The 22,759-nt window shown below is 42.5% G+C and overlaps 1 protein-coding gene across 3 annotated transcripts in view; it reads right to left on the bottom strand.

Moving 5' to 3' along the window:
* The window catches only part of LOC122563503 (glutathione hydrolase 1 proenzyme-like), a 51,845-nt gene that overhangs the window by 4,877 nt on the left and 24,209 nt on the right, over positions 1-22,759 (bottom strand). For 2 of the 3 annotated variants that reach the window (XM_043717297.2, XM_043717298.2), the window contains exons 8-12: positions 13,065-13,201; positions 9,866-10,047; positions 7,206-7,327; positions 6,146-6,258; positions 1,529-1,657 (exon numbers count right to left, since the gene is read on the bottom strand). In XM_043717297.2, coding sequence (XP_043573232.2) covers positions 1,529-1,657; positions 6,146-6,258; positions 7,206-7,327; positions 9,866-10,047; positions 13,065-13,201 — 683 coding nt within the window. The remainder of the gene's footprint in view (positions 1-1,528; positions 1,658-6,145; positions 6,259-7,205; positions 7,328-9,865; positions 10,048-13,064; positions 13,202-22,759) is intronic. The other variant, XM_043717299.2, reaches the window with a different exon arrangement.

Below are 22,759 nucleotides of genomic sequence, written 5' to 3'. Positions count from 1 at the left end.
ACCTAGAAACTTGTGTACTGGGCACAATGTCAAAATGTGCAGAAGATACTAAACCTTGGAAGCGTTGTGACCAGGAGAACAGAGTAGAATTCTAAAAAGATATTTTAACCTTGGTGAAATGAATGTGGAGGGGACAGATGAAATTTAACACAGAGATGTGTGAAGCAAAGGCTACAGAAGGACAATATTAAATAAAGGGTACAATTTTAAAAAGGGTGAAGGGACAATGAGATCTGGATTTCTATCTGCATAAATAATTGAAAGCAGTTTGAGGGAGAAGTTCATAAAATATGTGGCACCCTAGGCTTTATCACGAGGCTCATAGGGTACAAAATCAAGGCAGTTATGTTAAAGTTGAATGATATACTGGTTTAGTGTCAACTGGTGCCCTGTTCTAGGCATCACACTTTATGACAAAAGCGAAGATATCAAAGAGTGTTCAGAAAAGATTCATAAAATGATAGGGAAAGCAATGGCCTGCTGCCGTTATCACTGGACTGTTAATCCAGAGAGGATTCGCTTTTTGAGGTTAGGTGCCGACGCATTGCTGCAAGTGTGTTTTAGAGGTTAGGTGCCAGAGACCCAGGTAATATTCTGGAGACCCAGGTACAAATCCTGCCACAGCAGATGGTGGAATTTGAATTTAATGAAAATCTAGAATTAAGAGTCTAATGATGATCATGAATCCATTGTTCGTTGTTGAAAAAGCCCATCTGGTTTAAGAATGTCCTTTAGGGAAGGAAATTGCCATCCTTACCTGGTCTGAACCACATGTGACTCCATACCCATAGCAATGAGGTTGGCTCTTAACTGCTCTCTGGGATGGGTAAAAACTGCTGGCCTGGCCAGTGATCCAGTCATCCCCTGAATGAATTAAAAATTCTCAAGACATGAGGAACTTTGGTTATGTGGAGAGATTGGGACTGTTTTCCTTCAAGATGAGACAGCTGAGAGGAAGTTTGATGAAGGGGTCTGGACAGAGCAGATTGAGAGAAACTGTTCCCATTGCTGAAAGGATCGAGAAGCAGAGGACATGAATTTAAGCTAATAGTCAAAAGAAATGAAGGCAATCTAAACAAAACCTTTTCTATGCAGTGATTTGTTGAGATCTGGAATGCACTTCCTGAGAACCTGGAGAAGGTAGCTCCACTTGGGGCTTTCAGAAGGGGTCAGGGTCATTGTCTGAAAAGGAGGAATGTGTTAGGTTACAGGGTAAAGGGAGGGCAGTGACACTTGGTAAACTGCTCCTTCAGAGAACCAGCAGAGACATGAAAGGCCAAATAGTGTTGTAACTATTGTTTGATTTGAATTCCCTGTGAGGTTTAATTCGGAGAAAGTGAGGACTGCAGATGCTGGAGATCAGAGTTGAAGAGTGTGGTGCTGGAAAAGCACAGCCAGGGATTGGACTCACACCCAAAACGCTGACGCTCCTGCTTCTCGGATGCTGCCTGACTAGCTGTGCTTTTCCAGCACCATACTCTTCGACTGTGAGGTTTAATTGTTTGAATTTCTTTGACAGTTTACTAACCTCCGCTTCATTTGATGCCAGATCCTCAGACTCAAACTGCACAAAATTTGGTATTAATTGGTGATGAATCCTTGGCTTGTTCACTGCCTCGCAAGCATCATCACCAAACCAAAGAACATTAATTATAACCTATTGAACAAGAGAAACATGTTACTTAACAAGATCCCAGCTTCATTATTTGCTCATTTATTGAATAGTTTAATGAAATTAGGCATTAGTCATTTCTGTTTGAAAATGAAATAGGATGATGGGAGGAATCAGAATCAATTGTAACTTTCAAAAGAGAATTGAATTTATATCAAACATAAATGCAGACAAGGCCATGAGGTAAGAGCAGGATATATACAACTAATTGGTACTTTCTTCAAAGAAATGGTACCGTTACAATGGACTAATGCTCTCCTTCTCTTTCATGCTGTAGGTGTTTATGATTCTCTAACCCTCTGGTGAGTGGTAGTGCTGGTGATATCACTGCTGACTGTAAAGATAACCGTGACCGTACCTGTGTACGTCCCCTATCCATCGGCAGAACAATCCTTCAAAGAGTCGATCACAGAGAGTAACAGCAAAGAGGGGCAGCAATATGGCTACGTCCCCTTTTTACAACCGGCGAGTTTTAAAGGCTTTAAAGGGTTTTGATGGAATGAATGGGCGTCTCATGTGAATGAGGGAGCATGTGTGGGTGACTGAGGGTGTTAGTGAGTGAGAGCAAGTGAGTTTGTCAGTGGGCGGCCTGGTGGCATAGTGGTTAGCACTGCTGCCTCACAGCCCCAGAGACTCGGGTTCAATTCCCGCCTCAGGCGACTGACTGTGTAGAGTTTGCACATTCTCCCCGTGTCTGCGTAGGTTTCCTCCGGGTGCTCTGGTTTCCTCCCACAGTCCAAAAATGTGCAGGTTAGGTGAATTGGTCATGCTAAATTGCCCATAGTGTTAAGGGCAGGGGAATGTAAATGTAGGGGTATGGGTCTGGGTGGGTTGCGCTTTGTCGGGTCAGTGTGGAGTTGTTGGGCTGAAGGGCCTGTTTCCACACTGTAAGTAATCTAAAAAAAATGAGGGAGTGTGTCATTGTGTGAGTGATTGAGAATGTGTTAGTTGATGACTGAGTGAAGGTGAGTGAGTGAGAGTGGATGGATGTTTGAGGGAGCGAATATGTGGGTGAGTGAGTGAACTTGAATGATTGACTGAGTGAGTGTGACAGTAGGTGGGTAGGCGAGAGTGAGTTGGTGAGGGAGTGAATAAGTACTTTATTGACTGTATGAGTAGCTGAGGGAATGAGTAAGTGAATGATTGTTAGATGGTTTGTTTAGTCGGTAGGTGAGTGTGCGGGTAAGGGAATTTGCAGGTGAGGGAATGTGCAGGAAGAAGAGTGAGAGTATGGGTGGATATGTGGGAGGGTGAGTGGAGGAGCACGTGGGGTCTGTGAGTTTGTGAGGTGTGTGAGCTACGTTTGTGAGTGTGGGTAGTAGGGGTTTGGGGACTGTGAGAGGAGACTGGTTGGGTGGCTGGTCAGCTCGATGAGGACAGGGTTGGATAAAGACTCCTCCACATTGCTTGATATTCCTGCCAGACCAGACAATGCAGCAAGCATCTTGGATACATAATCTTCAGCAATTCTTGGCCCTCATCAGAATCCTCTGCAGCAGAACTCATCTTCAAGCTCACCTTTTGGTGATGGGCACAGGAACTGTCCTTGCACCCTGCCCTGGGTGAGATCCTCTAGTTTTCACTGACTCTCAGGTAGACTGTAAGACACGGAGCAGAAGTATGCCATTCAGCCCATTGAGTCTGCTCCACCATTCAATTCAATCTTGGCTCACCTGATAATCCTCAGCTCCACTTTCTGGCCTTTCCCCATATGCACATCTCTAATATCTGTGTTAGGGCCTGCATTTGTCAGGTCAAGTGATGATGCTTCTTCCTCAGCGGTCTGTAGCAGCTCTTGCTGCCTGACCTGCTGTGCTTTTCCAGCACCACACTCTCGATTCTGATCTCCAGCATCTGCAGTCCTCACTTCCTCTATTGGATTATGGTAATTTGTCCTGAATAACTGGAAGTGTATGGCAGATGTGAGGTACACAGCTCTGTGTGTGTGGGGTTAAACTGAAGTCTCTGCATATTGGACATGTGCAGCAGGTTAGGCAGCATCAAAGGAGAAGGAGAATCAACATTTCGGGCATAAGCCCTTCTTCAGGAAAGAATTCCTGAAGAAGAGCTTATGCCCGAAATGTCGATTCTCCTTCTCCTTTGATGCTGCCTGACCTGCTGCGCTTTTCCAGCAACGCATTTTTAAGCTCTGATCCCCAGCATCTGCAGTCCTCACTTTCTCCTATATTGGACATGTGTCTTGATTATTGACAGGGCTGTGGTGTCTTGGGGCAAAATAGGTTGATGAAGAGGGTGGTTAGAAGTCAGCATTGGAAAATACATTCACTGCCCTGCAGCTCAGAAAAAGGCCTTTTAGCCTTTCCCTGTACTGTGGTAAGAAGCGCATGCTGCAGGTGAAGAATCCATGCTTTTCATCAACCTGCCTTCCCTCAGCCCCTGCCTCACAGTGTACAAACAAAATCATTGAGCATCCTTTAGCTTGCTACCAGTCCTTGGAGGCCGACACAGGGACTAAATCTCAGGATGGAAACGTCAAATACTAGGGTGCATAGGTTTAAGGTGAGAGGGAGGAAATTTTAAAGGAGACATGTGAGGCACGTTTTTCGGGTGGTATTGTTTGAAACACACTGCCGGGGAGGTGGTAGACCAGATACAATAGCAATATTTAAGAGGTACTTAGACATTACAGTGAAAGAAAGATGTGGACCATGTGCAGGCTGGTGGGATTAGTTCAGAATGGCATTGTGATTGGCACAGACATGTTGGGCTGAAGGGCCTGTTCCTGTGCTGCACTGTTCTATGTTGCTTCCTCATTTTTTTTCCTTTTCAAGTGTATTTCACATTCCTTTTGAAAGTCAATATTGAAAAATGTTTCCAACTTTCCTTTCAGTGAACACAGTCCAGATCATTGCATATTATCAAAAACATTTCTACATCTTCCCCCCTCTTCTGCCAATTATTTTCTTAATATCAAATGGGTTGAACGGATGTTTTCATCTAAACCTACCCATGTGTGAAGGATCCAATAACGCGATTTTGAAGAATTGTAAGTTGCAACATTTAAGATACATTTGCAAACAACAAAAATTGCCATCTATTTTCACAGTTTACCGAAGTTTTCAGTATTGTAGAGCAATATTCATTTCAAATGTGAGTAATTCCAACCTTTTGCTCTTAAAATAGATAATAAGCAATCCTACTATTTATAGCGATATATTTTATCCACCTTAGCAGTGCACAACTCTGAATAACAGTCATAAAACTTGACCTAAATAGTTCAATTACATTCCTCCAGTACTGGTACGTAATTTAAAAAAAATCGCTCCTTATTTAAAAGCAGAAAGCATCATTGCCATTTCAATGTTACTGCTTCGCATGCTCCAGAGAAGGATACTCCAATTAGGGGACAATATAAAAGGGAATTAAAAAGATTGAAGATTTTGAAGCAGTTTATGAAAGATATGCAGATATTCAAAGTTTGTGCGAAGATTTGTAGCTCGGGTGCTCGTTGTTGTGGTTCTGTTCGCCGAGCTGGAAATTTTTGTTGCAAACGTTTCGTCCCCAAGCCAAACAAAGAACAGCCAGGGAATTCCTAGAAGCATGGCACTCATCCACAAACTCCATCAACGAACACATCGACCTAGACCCAATATACCAACCACTACAGCGGACAGCTGAAACTGACAACCGGAAGCGGCAGGGACAGGCCATTATAAATGCCGGAGGAAAGATCACAGAAGCGCTTCACAGGAGGCTCCCAAGCACTGAGGATGTCACCTAGACAAGGGACGAAACGTTTGCAACAAAAATTTCCAGCTCGGCGAACAGAACCACAACAGATATTCAGATATTACATTATAGATTGGGAAAGGAATAAAATTAGATGTGGAGGGCCATTTCCCTAAGAACATGCTTTGGTTTTAATTCTCATTAAAAGTATGTAAATTTTAACTGGTCAAATATATTATTTCATGTCAATCATAATTTGCACAAAGCAAACCTGTTCTGGGGATCAATACTTCTCATGAATTAAATGGAGGGGAATGTTTCCTGTGATAATGTAAGATTTGTTAAGTATTCAGGTTGATACTTCAATTCTGTGATTCTATTGATGTCATTTGGAACAAATTAAACAATGCGCTGGTTAAAATACTGAGTAGAGAAAGTTGTTTGGGTGTAGGTAAGGCCATTTGATTGGAAGTCACCATCAGACATATGTAAGATGTACAGAGGGAGTAGTGCTGCTACTAAAAGTTACAATTTGATTCACTTTAAGGGGAGAGAGAGATTGTTGTTAATCTTGAAGTTTTATCTGTGCTCAGTTACCCCCCATTCCACATGCCCTCCATAAAACACCAATTCCTCAAATGATTTACTGGAGAGCAGGGTGGAAATATTGGAGGAATGGATTCATTGAACTCAATAGCTTTCCCTTGATCAATAGCTTTGTATGTGACTCAAGATTCTTTCAATCCATATGATTCCATTACAAGTTCCATTTGCAGTACATACCAAAGCAGTTGCTGTGATGATCCGGGCGCTACCCGAAGCTCCAACCACCATTTTCACCTTTTTATCTTTGTCAAGTATAATCGCTGGAGACATAGCAGAGAAAGGTCTTCTGCCTAATGGAAAATTATAAATGCCATTAGTTGAGTCATTTCATTATTAACCTAACCTATTTTCTCAGCTCAAAGTTATCAAATCACAGAATTATTACAGTGCCAAAGGGGGCCATGTGGCCCATCGTGCTCGCACTTATTTTCCTGGTGTCAATCTCCTGTCTTTTCCCCATATCCCTGTGGACTGTTCTGTCCAAATAATCATCCGAATCTAGCTTATACTGCTTCTATAATTACTTAAAATGCAGTGAGTATTTTGCAGTAATTGTTATTAGGGGACTGTATATTCAATGTGGTTATTCTCTGCTTCATCACTTCAACCTCTTGTGTTTTCAATCATATCATATTTTCTAAAGACCTACTTAAAGCATGCTCCCTCCAGATACCATGACCAGTCCAAAAGGAAAAATACAGACCATCATAGAAAAGGTGTGAAAATCCACCAAGCCGGCCCCTTCCAAAGACCAATGGGTCAAAAAATAAGTCCGCCCTTTCATTGAAGACGGCTCTGATATGTTATTTGTCACAAGTTTTAAGCACTTCACACACTTCAGTGTAACTGACTGTGCCCAAAATCGATCTCCCATCAGCAACACCAAGCTGTGCTCGATATGTTCCCTGCGGGTGGACCATTTTGGTGGTGTTGTGTTGAAGTTGTGAAATTCACCCCATGATCTTAGTGGAGCAGATTCCACAGCAGCAGGAGCTCAGGAATGTTCCAGAATGTCAAAGCAGATTTGTGACTTAAAGGGAGCATAAGTTGCCAGCGAATGCATAACTTCATTAACAAAAGTAAAATTAAGTTTTGTCTCATATGTACACATTTGCATAATTCTAGCAAAAATATCTATAAAGATCTCAGAAAAATGCAATCTTCATCTATGCAGTAGCCATTATGTAGATCCTTCTTCAAAAACTATTTGGATTTAAAACATTAAACATGAACATACCAGGTTGCACATAATTTTGAGAACATGGTGGTAGACTCTTGTTATCTTCATATTGTGAAAAGTCTGCCATCTGATTATTAAATATTATCCCAGTCACATTCGAACGTACAAATGATCCAAAACTGCAAAATATAAAACAATACTCAGAACAAAGTAATTTTCACTTGTAAATGGAAAAAAGCTGATTATTCTAATTTACAAATCAATTATTTCTTTCGGTTCAGATTGCAATAGCTGAATTTTCAACTTAGCCATGTTCCATTGTTAATGATATTCGGTATTTTCCTTGTGAGAATCTGTCAAATTAAAATAACTTGGAAACCAATCTTTAAAAAGGTATTGAAAACAAACTGTAGGTGATCCCATTGAATTTAACCATATTGTGATTATCTATCTCTTACACTTTCAACAGAACTAGGCTACTGAAGCTGATTGCCTCATTTTCAGAGACAACCTCAAACACATTTAAAGACATTTATTTTGAAGACTCTCTGATGATAGGGGTGAGGTGGGGTGAGGGAGCTGTGGAATCACCTGATAGACAGACATATTACAGAAATGTGCAGTTGGTGGACAAAGTCAGTCAACAAAGAATAAAAGCAGAGATTTAAAAAAGACTGTTGACCCTTTTTAATCAAATGCATCAGGCAAAGAACTACCTTGAGGATTACAAAGTTGTCTCACTGACCGAGCCAGATCAGGACTCCACTGCTTTAGGGTGGGGAAGATCCATGTTACATTATAGGTATCAAGGCTTGGATGTCCCTCTCAGATGTAATACGTCTTTCCCAAAAAGAAAACACAGCAAGCTGTCCTATATTTTGGGAAAGGGATACAATTCTCAGGATCAGGTGGCTGAGAGTCGCTGCACTTCCAGAGATAGTAAAGGTCTTGTGTAAGTTTGATCATCTGAAGTCCAGAGGGGACAGAAACCTATAAAAAGCCAATCATACTTGGAGATGAAAGGACTGGTTCTACTGGAGCTGCATTTTGAAGTATAAAACATGGGTCATCCCAGTATGTCTCATTTGCCAGTTTTAGTGGGTTTTCCACCTGGAGGAATAACTATTTATAAAGCAAAGAACCCCTGAAGATTAACTCAAAAAATTGCCCTATTGTCATTTGATAGACAAAGCATCAAGACAATGGTGTTTGGTAAAAGGGAAAACATTCACTTACCAAATTTCCACCAAACCATGGGGCTGCTCTCCTCAAGCAAGGGGAGATTTTGAGAAGGAGAGACATTTGTGGTAACCTCAGTCAGTGTGGGAAATTAACCCACATTTTTGCATCATAAACCAGCTGTGCAGCCAACTGAGCTAACTCACCCTACTCTGTAATGTGCAATTGAAACAAATGGCCATTCCAGAGAGGCCTAGAGAATTCTGTGTTATCAATATGATCTGGGCTGAGTATTGACTAATTTACTCTGCAGTAGTTTTCACTCGCTCATAGCATGAACCTGAATAGAGAAAAATGGCATGTCATCTCTGCAATTTCTTCCTGGGATGTGATCTAAGTGGCTTGTTTGTGGTCTGTCAACTTTTCACTTTTCCAAATCCATCTCATTCAACCCTTCATGTAATTTCAACTCCAGGTTTATTTTTCTTTAGTTGCCTTGATGGAGTCACAAATCTCCATTATGAGCATCCATCAGACATATGCCACATTATGTTTTGCTCAACTTTCAGGTTGGCAAGGCCTCAAAGGAAGTTTTGTGGACAATTCTGTGCATTGCATTTTGGGAAAGATGTGAAGTCTGAGAAAAGATGGGGAGGAGCTTTATCAGGGTGTTACCAGGAATGAGGAGGAGTTTGAAATATTTGCACTACTTTCCTTGGAACAAAGGTTAAAAGTTGACATAATGGAGGTTTTCCACATAATGAAGTTCTCTTGGCATAACAGGCCAAATCCATTCCCTTTGACAAAGGACCATTAACCAGAAGGAATGGATTCAACATTAATAGTCAACATAAATTCAATTCATTTAGTCAAAGCACAAAAGGGGAAATGAGGAGATATGTTTTTAGTCAGGAAGTGGTTGAAATCTGGAAATCTTACCTTGAAAAGGTGGTCAAAGCTGATTCAATAGGTAGTTTTAAAAGAGCATTAGGCAGGTGCTTAAAGATAAACACATCACCATGAACAAACATAGATTGTAAATTAAGGTATGGCAGTTCATTCAAACAGCCAGTACAGGCACAATGTACAATGTACACCAGTTCTCTTTATCCCAGACACAAAAATAAAAACAGAAGTTGCTGGAAAAACTCAGCAGGTCTGGCAACATCTGTGGAGAGAAATCAGAGTTAATGTTTCGGTTCCAGTGACCCTTCCTCAGAAAATTTATTCCAGTATTGGTGGCCTCTCCTTCAGCTGCCCCAGCCCTCATTGCATTGACAGCCCTAACCATTGTAACTCGTCACCTCCCTCTCCTCACTCAAGGCATACGACACAAAAATAGGTGGTGGGACAAGTAGTGGTTGAGGAAGTGATAAGGCTGCAGGAGGTCCTGGACGAAATGACCTCCTTCTGCCATAGTCCCCATCGTCAGTTGGATCTATCCTCAGTTCTTTGATTGCCAGTAGTAATGTAAATATAATGATTGAGGCTGAAGTTTGGTGGTTTTCTTTACATCAATAAATGTAGGAAGTACTTACCGACCATTAATAGTGCTGGTGACAGACACTGCACTGCCATCTTGTGCTACAACAGATAGGTGAGATGTTCCATCCTGGCCGGGTAAAAAGCACTTTATCCCATAATAATCAATATTCTCATGGGTGTGACTGTCACTGATCTTTTCTCTAATATCACTTGCTTTTGAGATCATTTCATTGACCTGTTTAACAATTAAAATAAATAAGAATTAGAACATGTTATTATTCTTAATGATAAGCCCTTATGCACACAAATCACTTCCAAAAATTATTTTGGGAACAGACTTTACCCAAACAAGTGTCCTAAATAAAACAGAAAGCCCGTCATGTCACACTCTAATTGCCTTACCTGGACCCAATCATTTACAAGCGCTTTCCAATCTTCAAGCATCTCTCACTAAACAGCAATTAAATTCTCAATGACCTAATACCAGTGTCATTAAAAGTTGCTCTTTGATACTGTCAGCCAATTTCAATTTGACTTCATTTGACTTGATTCATTATTGCCACAAGTACCTAAGTGCAGTGAAAAGTTTTGTTTTGTGTGCAGTCCAGTCAGATCATACCATGCAAAGATCATAGGGGATTGAATAGAGCGAGGAATACAAAGTTATGCCTGCAAAGAAGGTGTACAAAAAGCAAGATCAGCATTAGATTTGAAATTAGAGAGGTCTATTTAGGAGTCTAACAACAATGGAAAGACGTTGTTCTGGAACCTGTTGGTATGTGTGTTTAAGTTTTTGTATTTTCTGCCCTAATGGAAGAGGTGACAATCAATATGACCCTCAGCTCTGATGGACTGTCAAGTAGAACTCGAGATGTTAGCTTGCACTCTCCCCATGGATGCTGCCCAACCTATTGTGATTTCTAGCATTTGTTGCTTTCACTACCATGACATCTGATCATTGGCATAATTTCAGTTCATGAGCTGCTCGGAATGGAATGCCAATGCCACGGGCCATCCTTTACCTAACTGCATAGAGCCAGCTAACAGCAGCACCTTAAGAACATGTAATTAGAGATGGGCAATAAATGCTAGCATGGCCAGCGACACTCTCATCCTGTGAATGAATAAAAGAAAAATGGGGTCACTGTCTCTGTCACTTTCTCACTCACACAAACTGCCGCATCCTGACTCTTGAATTGATCTGGGTGACAAAATGCTCCAAGAGTGTCCCACCCTTGCTATTGGCCAGAGCAAATGTCTCAAACACTGGAACATTCCGTGCATTAAATGTTACAATGCAACAGATAAAATTGACTTTTTCGCAGCTTGGTCAGACTGCCTGAGAAAGAAGCTGGAGGCAGGAATTGATGGGTGCAGGAAAATTCGGAAGAGGGGCCTACCATCTTAAACAAATCATGCCCATAATCAGCAACCCGGGGCAAATAAGAAAGCTTCAACTCCCATCATCATGAGGGATTTCCACACGCTGGCGCCGCTTCAGCTGCCAAGATAGTCAATCAAATTCAAACTCCTTTGAAGCAAAATAAAAGCCAGATGAACTCCAATTGGCTCAGATGGTGGGGTTTAATTTATAGACTGCAGTGGTTCAAGAAGGCATCTCACCCTGACCTTCTCAGAGCAACTAGGGATGAGCGATAAATGCTAGCCAGGCCAACAATACCCACATCCCGTGAATGAATAAAGAAAATTATTTCCTTGGAGGTTGGGACATGAAGTGGCTTTCTGATCACATAAGCTTCTGATCAGATTAGTGATATGCTTTAAAGCTGACTACAAATATTCTTACAGTATTTCCCTAATTGATTGTGATGGGAGGTTCAGCAGCAGAGCTTTAATCCAGCACTCACTTGGGTGTGTTCACACAGCCTAAAGATTGCTTACCCAATGTGTAAGCTGCAGTCTATTAATTATTTCAGTCATTTAAATTACAGAGATCTACTCGCGGCACAGATTGTGCAGCAGTTCAGGAAGGCAGCTCACTACCACCTTCTCAAGAGCAACTAGGGATGGGCAATAAATGTTGGCCCAGCTAGTGATGCCTGTGTCCCGTGAGTGAATAAACAGAAAAGCAACTTCACGTCAAGCAAAATACTTCCCTGAAAGTTAATCTTAACAAGTAAAGAACCAAAAATTTCAGGCAGGATTTTGGAGACATCTATTTTAGTGAGAGTGGATGCAGAAAAGGGACTCATATTGACACGAGGAAAGGACAGGTCAGGCTTTTATCTACTGGGGTTTAGAACCGTGAGAGGCAACTTGATTGATATAAACAAGATCCTGAGGGGTTTTGAAAAAGTGGATATGGAGACAATGTTTCCTCTTTTGGGAGAATCGTGACCTGGTGGTCATAGTTTAAAAATACTCAATGTGCTGAGGAGATTTATTTCTCAAGAAGGGTTATGAGTTTTTGAATCACTTCCTAAAGAGGTTGTGGAAGCAGTGTCTTTGAATAATTTTAAGGCAAAGATAGAAAGGTTCATGTTAAGCAAGGATGAACTGGGCCAGACTGTTCGAGGGAGGTGTTGGGAAGCACAAAGGACAGTAAATGTTTGGAACTCCCTTCGACAAATGGCAGTGGATGCTGGGTCAATTGCTAATTTTAAATCTGAAATAGATTTTCTTTGTTAAGCAAAAGTATTAAAGGCAGGTACCTCCTCTAGCTTATCTCTCCATGCTTCAGGCTCTCTGCCTTTATTCTTGATGAAGGGCTTTTGCCCGAAACGTCGATTTTGCTGCTCCTCGGATGCTGCCTGAACTGCTGTGCTCTTCCAGCACCACTAATCCAAAATCTGGTTTCCAGCATCTGCAGTCATTGTTTTTACCTTACAGAGTTATACCACAGATCAGCCATGATCTCATTGAATGGCGGAACAGGCTCAAGGGGCTGAATAGCCTCCTCCTATTCCTATGATCCTGTGGGTGAAAGGTTATCAGGGGTTTGCAGATTGCCAAGTCATCAGATCAGTCATCATCTGATGCAATAAAAATGTGTGAACTAGAAAATGTAATAGGGAGCTGCAACAATGCTGAGAGTGTTCAATTATCATGGGACAACTTACGTAAGGAATTTCCATTATAAATACAGATGTATGGAAGTTATAATGAAAAAACATTGTCACAAACATTTGCCTAAAATGAAAAACAAAGTGAAATTTGGTAGAGAACTAGTGGGTGCAGCTGTTAATACAATAAATGTACTTTCAGAATTACTCTCAGATTTAATATATTTACCTTTGTATGGTCACTAGATGTTGGATATTCCAACTTGCTTCTTTCCGCAAACGCAAATTTGAAGGCTTCAATAATTCTATGGTATGTTAAGACTTTCTTTTCCCGAGTAGAAATACTTTCTCGGGAAAAGTTATACCCTAAATTAGATCAGAAAAGTAATTAGGAGAGGATGAAAAATTGATCAGGGAACATTTTTGTCAACAACAAAAGCAGAAATTGTTGGAAAAGCTCAGCAGGTTTGGCAGCATCGTGGAGAGAAATCAGAGTTAACGTTTCAAGTTTTGAGTAACTCTACCTGAAATGTCAGCTTTGATTTCTCTCTACAGATGCTGCCAGACCTGTTGAACTTTTCAAGTAATTTCTGTTTTGTTTCTGATTTCCAGCATCCACAGTTATTTTGGTTTTTATTTAACATTTTTGTCAACTTGTGCCAAATGTGATGAAAGCGATTCATTTTATTCAGGATTTACACTTATTCAACAGTTCAATTTTAATGGCTCCTAAATCTGTAACTTCTAATACCTGGAAGGGTAAAGATTAGATCCATTAGAATCACTGACCAGTTGCTCTCCAAATCACACATTACTCTGGATTGGAACATATGTCATTGTTTCTTCATTGTTGCTGAGTCAAAAATCTGGAACTCCCTCCGTAAAAAACCGGCCTGAGTACATGCATCACACAAATTCATTTTACCCATCACCAGCATCTTAAGGCATAACTGCGGACGGGAAATAAATGCCAGCCTTGATGAGATGTCCACATCTCAACCTTTGATCAGACTGAGACCCAGGTGCTGAAGATGAAAGGACTGTTAGTCAATCACCTGCACCACATTCTGTTGTACAAGGTAATGGTTCTGAAGGTGTTAATATAAATGTTCCATTGGCTCCACCCATTCCTCAGAATCTGTGGGAGCAGACAATGAGTTCTACTCCAGCATTCAGAAGGGGCAGGTACCTATGTACCAGCTTCTTTCTGTCTTAATAACTATTCCTGTACAAATGTAGCTTTACTTACTGTGATTGCGCAATAAATTGTCTAAGTTATCTAAGGACTGAGCTTCTGTTGTAGGTATTGTACAGCGGTGCATCTTCTATCACTAAACACTAGATTGGCCCAAGATCGACCCAGAAAGAAAAGGAAGATTAGTGGCAGTAAACTACCTCAAACAAACTTTACTCAGTCCCATAGAAGTGGAAAATATCACAAGGTACTCATAGTGGTCATCAGGGAAAATACCACACACTCTTAATTTCATTTTTGAAATATATTATGGCTGTTCAATGATATGCAAATATTAAATATTAGTTGTTGTGGTTCTGTTCGCCGAGCTGGGAATTTGTGTTGCAGACGTTTCGTCCCCTGTCTCGGTGACATCCTCAGTGCTTGGGAGCCTCCTGTGAAGCGCTTCTGTGATTTTTCCTCCGGCATTTGTAGTGGTTTGAATCTGCCGCTTCCAGTTGTCAGTTCCAGCTGTCATACTACCAGCAGACAAAGGCAGAATGACGGTCATCCTGGGCAAAGCAGACTACATCCAAAAAGCACAACAACTACTTGCAGATACCAACACCTACCAAAAGAGGGAGTTTGACCCCACCCCACAGCTCACCAATAGGATAAACAACACACTGAGGAACCTACAAAAAAACGGACAGATAACCAGGTCAGACCTACAGAGAATGAAACCTGAAAGCAACAACACCCCCAGATTCTATGGACTACCTAAAGTGCACAAACCAGACATCCCACTCAGACCCATAGTATCACTACCAGGGACACCATTACACAAACTGGCTAAAGAACTACAGCAGAAACTGAAACACTTGTTCAGCGGATCCAGACACTCTATACAATCAACACAGGAATTAGAACATAGAACATAGAAAAATACAGCGCAGTACAGGCCCTTTGGCCCTCGATGTTGCGCCGATCCAAGCCCACCTAACCTACACTAGCCCACTATCCTCCATATGCCTCCATATGAAAAATTGATCAGGGAACATTTTTGTCAACAACAAAAGCAGAAATTGTTGGAAAAGCTCAGCAGGTTTGGCAGCATCGTGGAGAGAAATCAGAGTTAACGTTTCAAGTTTTGAGTAACTCTACCTGAAATGTCAGCTTTGATTTCTCTCTACAGATGCTGCCAGACCTGTTGAACTTTTCAAGTAATTTCTGTTTTGTTTCTGATTTCCAGCATCCACAGTTATTTTGGTTTTTATTTAACATTTTTGTCAACTTGTGCCAAATGTGATGAAAGCGATTCATTTTATTCAGGATTTACACTTATTCAACAGTTCAATTTTAATGGCTCCTAAATCTGTAACTTCTAATACCTGGAAGGGTAAAGATTAGATCCATTAGAATCACTGACCAGTTGCTCTCCAAATCACACATTACTCTGGATTGGAACATATATCATTGTTTCTTCATTGTTGCTGAGTCAAAAATCTGGAACTCCCTCCTTAAAAGACCGGCCTGTGTACATGCATCACACAAATTCATTTTACCCATCACCAGCATCTTAAGGCATAACTGCGGACGGGAAATAAATGCCAGCCTTGATGAGATGTCCACATCTCAACCTTTGATCAGACTGAGACCCAGGTGCTGAAGATGAAAGGACTGTTAGTCAATCACCTGCACCACATTCTGTTGTACAAGGTAATGGTTCTGAAGGTGTTAATATAAATGTTCCATTGGCTCCACCCATTCCTCAGAATCTGTGGGAGCAGACAATGAGTTCTACTCCAGCATTCAGAAGGGGCAGGTACCTATGTACCAGCTTCTTTCTGTCTTAATAACTATTCCTGTACAAATGTAGCTTTACTTACTGTGATTGTGCAATAAATTGTCTAAGTTATCTAAGGACTGAGCTTCTGTTGTAGGTATTGTACAGCGGTGCATCTTCTATCACTAAACACTAGATTGGCCCAAGATCGACTCAGAAAGACAAAGGAAGATTAGTGGCAGTAAACTACCTCAAACAAACTTTACTCAGTCCCATAGAAGTGGAAAATATCACAAGGTACTCATAGTGGTCATCAGGGAAAATACCACACACTCTTAATTTCATTTTTGAAATATATTATGGCTGTTCAATGATATGCAAATATTAAATATTAGTTGTTGTGGTTCTGTTCGCCGAGCTGGGAATTTGTGTTGCAGACGTTTCGTCCCCTGTCTCGGTGACATCCTCAGTGCTTGGGAGCCTCCTGTGAAGCGCTTCTGTGATTTTTCCTCCGGCATTTGTAGTGGTTTGAATCTGCCGCTTCCAGTTGTCAGTTCCAGCTGTCATACTACCAGCAGACAAAGGCAGAATGACGGTCATCCTGGGCAAAGCAGACTACATCCAAAAAGCACAACAACTACTTGCAGATACCAACACCTACCAAAAGAGGGAGTTTGACCCCACCCCACAGCTCACCAATAGGATAAACAACACACTGAGGAACCTACAAAAAAACGGACAGATAACCAGGTCAGACCTACAGAGAATGAAACCTGAAAGCAACAACACCCCCAGATTCTATGGACTACCTAAAGTGCACAAACCAGACATCCCACTCAGACCCATAGTATCACTACCAGGGACACCATCACACAAACTGGCTAAAGAACTACAGCAGAAACTGAAACACTTGTTCAGCGGATCCAGACACTCTATACAATCAACACAGGAATTAGAACATAGAACATAGAAAAATACAGCGCAGTACAGGCCCTTTGGCCCTCGATGTTGCGCCGATCCAAGCCCACCTAACCTACACTAGCCCACTATCCTCCATATGCCGATCCAATGCCCGCTTAAATGCCCATAAAGAGGGAGAGTCTACCACTGCTACTGGCAGGGCATTCCATGAACTCACGACTCGCTGAGTAAAGAATCTACCCCTAACATCTGTCCTATACCTACCACCCCTTAATTTAAAGCTATGCCCCCTCGTAATAGCTGACTCCATATGTGGAAAAAGGTTCTCATGGTCAACCCTATCTAAACCCCTAATCATCTTGTACACCTCTATCAAGTCACCCCTAAACCTTCTTTTCTCCAATGAAAACAGCCCCAAGTGCCTCAGCCTTTCCTCATACGATCTTCCTACCATACCAGGCAACATCCTGGTAAACCTCCTCTGCACCCGTTCCAGTGCCTCCACATCCTTCCCATAGTATGGCAACCAAAACTGCACACAATACTCCAGATGTGGCCGCACCAGAGTCTTATACAATTGCAATATGACCTCAGGACTCCGGAACTCAATTCCTCTACCAATAAAAGCCAGTACGCCATATGCCTTCTTCACCGCACTATTTACCTGGGTGGCAACTTTCAAAGATCTGTGAACATGGACACCAAGATCCCTCTGCTCATCCACACTACCAAGTATCCGACCATTAGCCCAGTACCCCATCTTTTTGTTACTCTTACCAAAGTGAATCATCTCACACTTACCTACATTGAACTCCATTTGCCACCTTTCTGCCCAGCTCTGCAGTTTTATCTATATCCCGCTGTAACCTGACACATCCTTTCTCACTGTCAACAACTCCACCAACTTTCGTATCATCCGCAAACTTGCTCACCCAACCTTCTAGCCCCTCCTCCAGGTCATTTATAAAAATGACAAACAGCAATGGTCCCAAAACAGATCCTTGCGGAACACCGCTAGTAACTGCACTCCAAGATGAACCTTTACCATCAACTACTACCCTCTGTCTTCTTCCAGCCAGCCAATTCCTAATCCAAACCTCCAACTCACCCTCAATGCCATACCTCCGTATTTGTTGCAGTAGCCTACCATGGGGAACCTTATCAAAAGCCTTACTAAAATCCATATATACCACATCTACCGCTTTACCCTCGTCTACCTCCTTAGTCACCTTCTCAAAGAATTCAATAAGGTTTGTGAGGCACGACCTGCCCTTCACAAAACCATGCTGACTATCCTTGATCACATTATTCCTATCCAGATGTTCATAAATCCTATCCCTTACAATTCTCTCTAAGACTTTGCCCACAACAGAAGTGAGACTCACCGGCCTATAGTTACTAGGGTTATCCCTACTCCCCTTCTTGAACAAGGGAACCACATTTGCTATCCTCCAGTCTTCTGGCACTATTCCTGTAGACAACAAGGACATAAAAATCAAGGCCAATGGCTCTGCAATCTCCTCCCTTGCTTCCCAGAGAATCCTAGGATAAATGCCATCAGGCCCAGGGGACTTATCTATTTTTACCCATTCCAGAATTTCCAACACCTCTTCTCTACATACCTCAAAGCCGTCCATTCTAATTAATTGTGACTCAGTATTCACATCGGCAACAATGTCCTGTTCCTGAGTGAATACTGACGAAAAGTATTCATTCAGTGTCTCCCCAATCTCTTCAGCCTCCACACGCAACTTCCCACTACTATCCTTGACTGGACCTATTCCTACCCTAGTCATTCTTTTATTCCTGACATACCTATAGAAAGCCTTTGGGTTTTCCCTAATCCTACCAACTAAGGACTTTTCATGTCCCCTCCTTGCTGCTCTTAGCTCATTCTTCAGATCCTTCCTGGCTGCCTTATAACTCTCAATCGCCCCAATTGAACCTTCACGCCTCATCTTTACATAGGCCGCCCTCTTCCATTTAACAAGGGATTCCAATTCCTTATTAAACCACGGCTCTCTCACACGACCCTTTCCTCCCTGCCTGACAGGTACATACTTATCAAGGACACTCAATAGTTGCTCCTTGAACAAGCTCCACATATCAATTGCGCCCTTCCCTTGAAGCCTACTTTTCCAAGCCACGCATCCTAAGTCGTGCCTCACCGCATCATAATTTCCCTGCCCCCAGCTATAACTCTTGCCCTGCAGTGCACATTTATCCCTCTCCATCACTAGAGTAAAAGTCACTGAATTGTGGTCACTGTCCCCAAAGTGCTCACCTACCTCCAATTCTAACACCTGGCCTGGTTCGTTACCCAGAACCAAATCCAGTATGGCCTCACCTCTTGTTGGCCTGTCTACATATTGTGTCAGGAAACCCTCCTGCACACATTGGACACACAGACCCATCTAATAAACTCGAGCTATAGCTTTCCCAGTCAATATCAGGAAAGTTAAAGCCCCCATAATAACCACCCTATTACTTTCACTCTTCTCCTGAATCATCCTCGCAATCCTTTCTTCTATGTCTCTAAGACTATGAGGAGGCCTGTAGAAAACTCCTAACAGGGTGACCTCACCTTTCCTATTCCTAACCTCAGCCCAAACTACCTCAGATGGCGAGTCTTCATCCATCGTCCTTTCCACCGCAGTAATACTATCTTTGACAAGCAATGCCACACCTCCCCCTCTTTTACCCCCACCTCTGACCCTACTAAAACATTTAAACCCTGGAACCTGCAACAGCCAATCCTGTCCCTGTTCTACCCATGTCTCCATAATAGCCACAACATCGAAGTCCCAGGTACCAACCCACACTGCAAGTTCCCCTACCTTATTTCGTATACTTCTTGCATTGAAGTATACACACTTCAAGCCACTTTCCTGTTTATAGGTACCCTCCTTTGAGATTGTTGCCATGTTCCTAACCTCCCTACAGTCCAGGTCCTGCATCCTAAAGCTACAGTCTAGGTTCCCATGCCCCTGCAGAGTTAGTTTAAACACCCCCAAGAGCACTAGCAAACCTCCCACCAAGGATACTGGTGCCCCTCAGGTTCAGGTGTAGACTATCCTGTTTATAGAGGTCCCACCTTCCCCAGAAAGAACCCCAGTTATCCAGATACCGGAATCCCTCCCTCCTGCACCGTCCCTGTAGCCACGCATTTAACTGTTCTCTCTCCCTATTCCTCGACTCTCTATCATGTGGCACAGGTAACAAACCAGAGACAACAACTCTGTTTTTTCTAACTCTGGGCTTCCAACCTAGCTCCCTGAAAGCCTGCCTAACATCCTCAGCCCTCTTCCTACCTATGTCGTTGGTGCCAATGTGGACCACGACTTCGGGCTGCTCCCCCTCCCCCTTAAGGACCCGGAAAACACGATCAGAGACGTCACGTACCCTTGCACCTGGGAGGCAACATACCAAATGTGAGTCCCTCTCGCCCCCACAAAACCGCCTATCTGTGCCCCGAACTATCGAGTCCCCAATTACTATTGCTCTGCTCTTCTCCACCCTTCCCTTCTGAGCAACGGGGACAGGCTCCGCGCCAGAGGTCTGAGCCCCGTTACTTACCCCTGGTAAGTCCCCCCCCCCACAAGTATCCAAAACGGTATACTTATTCTTGAGGGGAACGGCTGCAGGGGGTCCCTGCACTGGCTGCTTCCTCCCAGTCCCCCTCACTGTCACCCATCTGTCTGCAATCTTTGGAGTTACTACTTCCCTAAAGCTCCGATCTATAACCCCTTCTGCCTCCCGAATGATCCTAAGTTCATCCAACTCCAGCTCCAGTTCCCTAACACGGTCTTGGAGGAGCTGGAGATGGGTGCACTTCCTGCAAGTGTAATCAGCAGGGACGACCATGGCATCCCTCACCTCAAACATGTTGCAAGAGGAACACTGCACTGCCTTCACTGCCATCCCTCTAAAAGTAACCTTTTAAAAATAAAAACTAGGTCTTGGACATCATCAGAAATATACACATAGACAAGGAAGAAAGCATGGTCTCATTCGATGTAACGGCACTGTTCACCTCTATCGACAAAACCCTAGCCAGAGAAACACTAGCCAACCTGCTGGACATACAGAACAGACAACAAGACGGGGAACCTATCAATAAAGACTGCATACTCAAACTACTGGACCTGTGCCTGACAGCACACTTCACATTCAACAACCAAATATATGAACAAATAAACAGCACATCCATGGGCTCACCCATCTCTGGACTCATAGCAGAAGCAGTAATGTAAAGGTTAGAACAAACAGTCTTACCGCAAATTCAACCCAAACTCTGGGTCAGATATGTGGATGACACCTTTGTAATCATTAAAAACACAGAAATAGAGAACACACACCGGATCACCAATGCCACACTCACAGGAATCCGATTCAATAGAGAGGAAGAAAAGGACAACCAACTCCCATTCCTAGACGTGATGGTACAGAGAACACCTAACGGAGAATTCACCACAAAGGTATACAGGAAAGCCACACACACAGACCAAGTCCTAAGCTACGAAAGCAACCACCCCAACACACACAAAAGAAGTTGCATCAAGACACTGTTCAAAAGGGCCACAGCACACTGCAGTACACCAGAACTGCAAAAAGAGGAAGAAGAACACCTATACAATGTATTCGCCAAAAACGGATACCCTCGCAATTTCACCAACAGATGCCTATGGGAAAGACAACGGAACGAGGACATGCCACAACCCAAGGACTAGCCACATTACCATACATCAAAAACATTTCAGAACTGACAACCAGACTACTGCGACCACTAGGACTCATAACAGCACACAAACCAACTGCCACTCTCAGACAACAACTCACCAGAATGAAGGACCCGATACCCAGCATGAGCAAAACTAATGTAGTGTACAAAATCCCATGCAAGGACTGCACAAAACACTACATAGGACAAACAGGAAGACAGCTAACGATCCGCATCCATGAACACCAACTAGCCACGAAACAACATGACCAGCTATCCTTAGTAGCCACACACGCAGATGACAAGCAACATGAATTCGACTGGGACAACACTACTATTATAGGACAAGCCAAACAGAGAACAGCCAGGGAATTCCTAGAGGCATGGCACTCATCCACAGATTCAATCAATAAGCACATCGATCTGGACCCAATATACCGGCCACTGCAGCGGACAGCTGGAACTGACAACCGGAAGCGGCAGATTCAAACCACTACAAATGCCGGAGGAAACATCACAGAAGCGCTTCACAGGAGGCTCCCAAGCACTGAGGATGTCACCTAGACAGGGGACGAAACGTCTGCAACACAAATTCCCAGCTCGGCGAACAGAACCACAACAATGAGCACCCGAGCTACAAATCTTCGCACAAACATTAAATATTAGTTTGACAACGTATTAGAATTATCGATTAAATAATCAATAATTCCTCACAAGGTCATTTTAGACCTGTAAATTTCTTTCTATAACATTCCTATGATCAGGAAATATATGGTTCATTGGAAAACTTTAAATTACCCACACTATTTTAGCACTGCAAATAGATAACTTAAATATACTACTTGTGACTGATTTAATGTCAGGGACAGGGTGCACTTTGAACAATTACAGCAGGACAATGGGCATTTTAAGTTAAGAATCAATTCATAACAGCAAGTTATCTGAGGATAACAACTTAACACTGAATCATTTATCACTCATATATCAAAAGTGAATATGCAAGTCTGTACAAGTGTCTCAGCATCCTGACAAACATTACACTCTCAGCCAAAGATAAATCTCTGTAAGTCAGTAAAGTGTTAGTTGCTTGTGGGAATTTGTTCTGTAGAAAATGACTGTGCTTTTTATTCACACATGGGATAGACAATAGACAATAGGTGCAGGAGTAGGCCATTCTGCCCTTCGAGCCTGCACCACCATTCATTATAATCATGGCTGATCATCCTTAATCAGTATCCTGTTCCTGCCTTATCCCCATAACCCTCGATTCCACTATCCTTGAGAGCTTTGTCCAACTCTTTCTTAAACAAATCCAGAGACTGG

The sequence above is a fragment of the Chiloscyllium plagiosum genome, unplaced genomic scaffold (assembly GCF_037043375.1).
Source record: "Chiloscyllium plagiosum isolate Xiang-an unplaced genomic scaffold, Cpla_swu_hap1 HiC_scaffold_30, whole genome shotgun sequence".
NCBI lineage: Eukaryota > Metazoa > Chordata > Chondrichthyes > Orectolobiformes > Hemiscylliidae > Chiloscyllium > Chiloscyllium plagiosum.
Note: the sequence above shows the minus strand (reverse complement) of the source record. Positions and strands in the feature narration are given on the sequence as shown.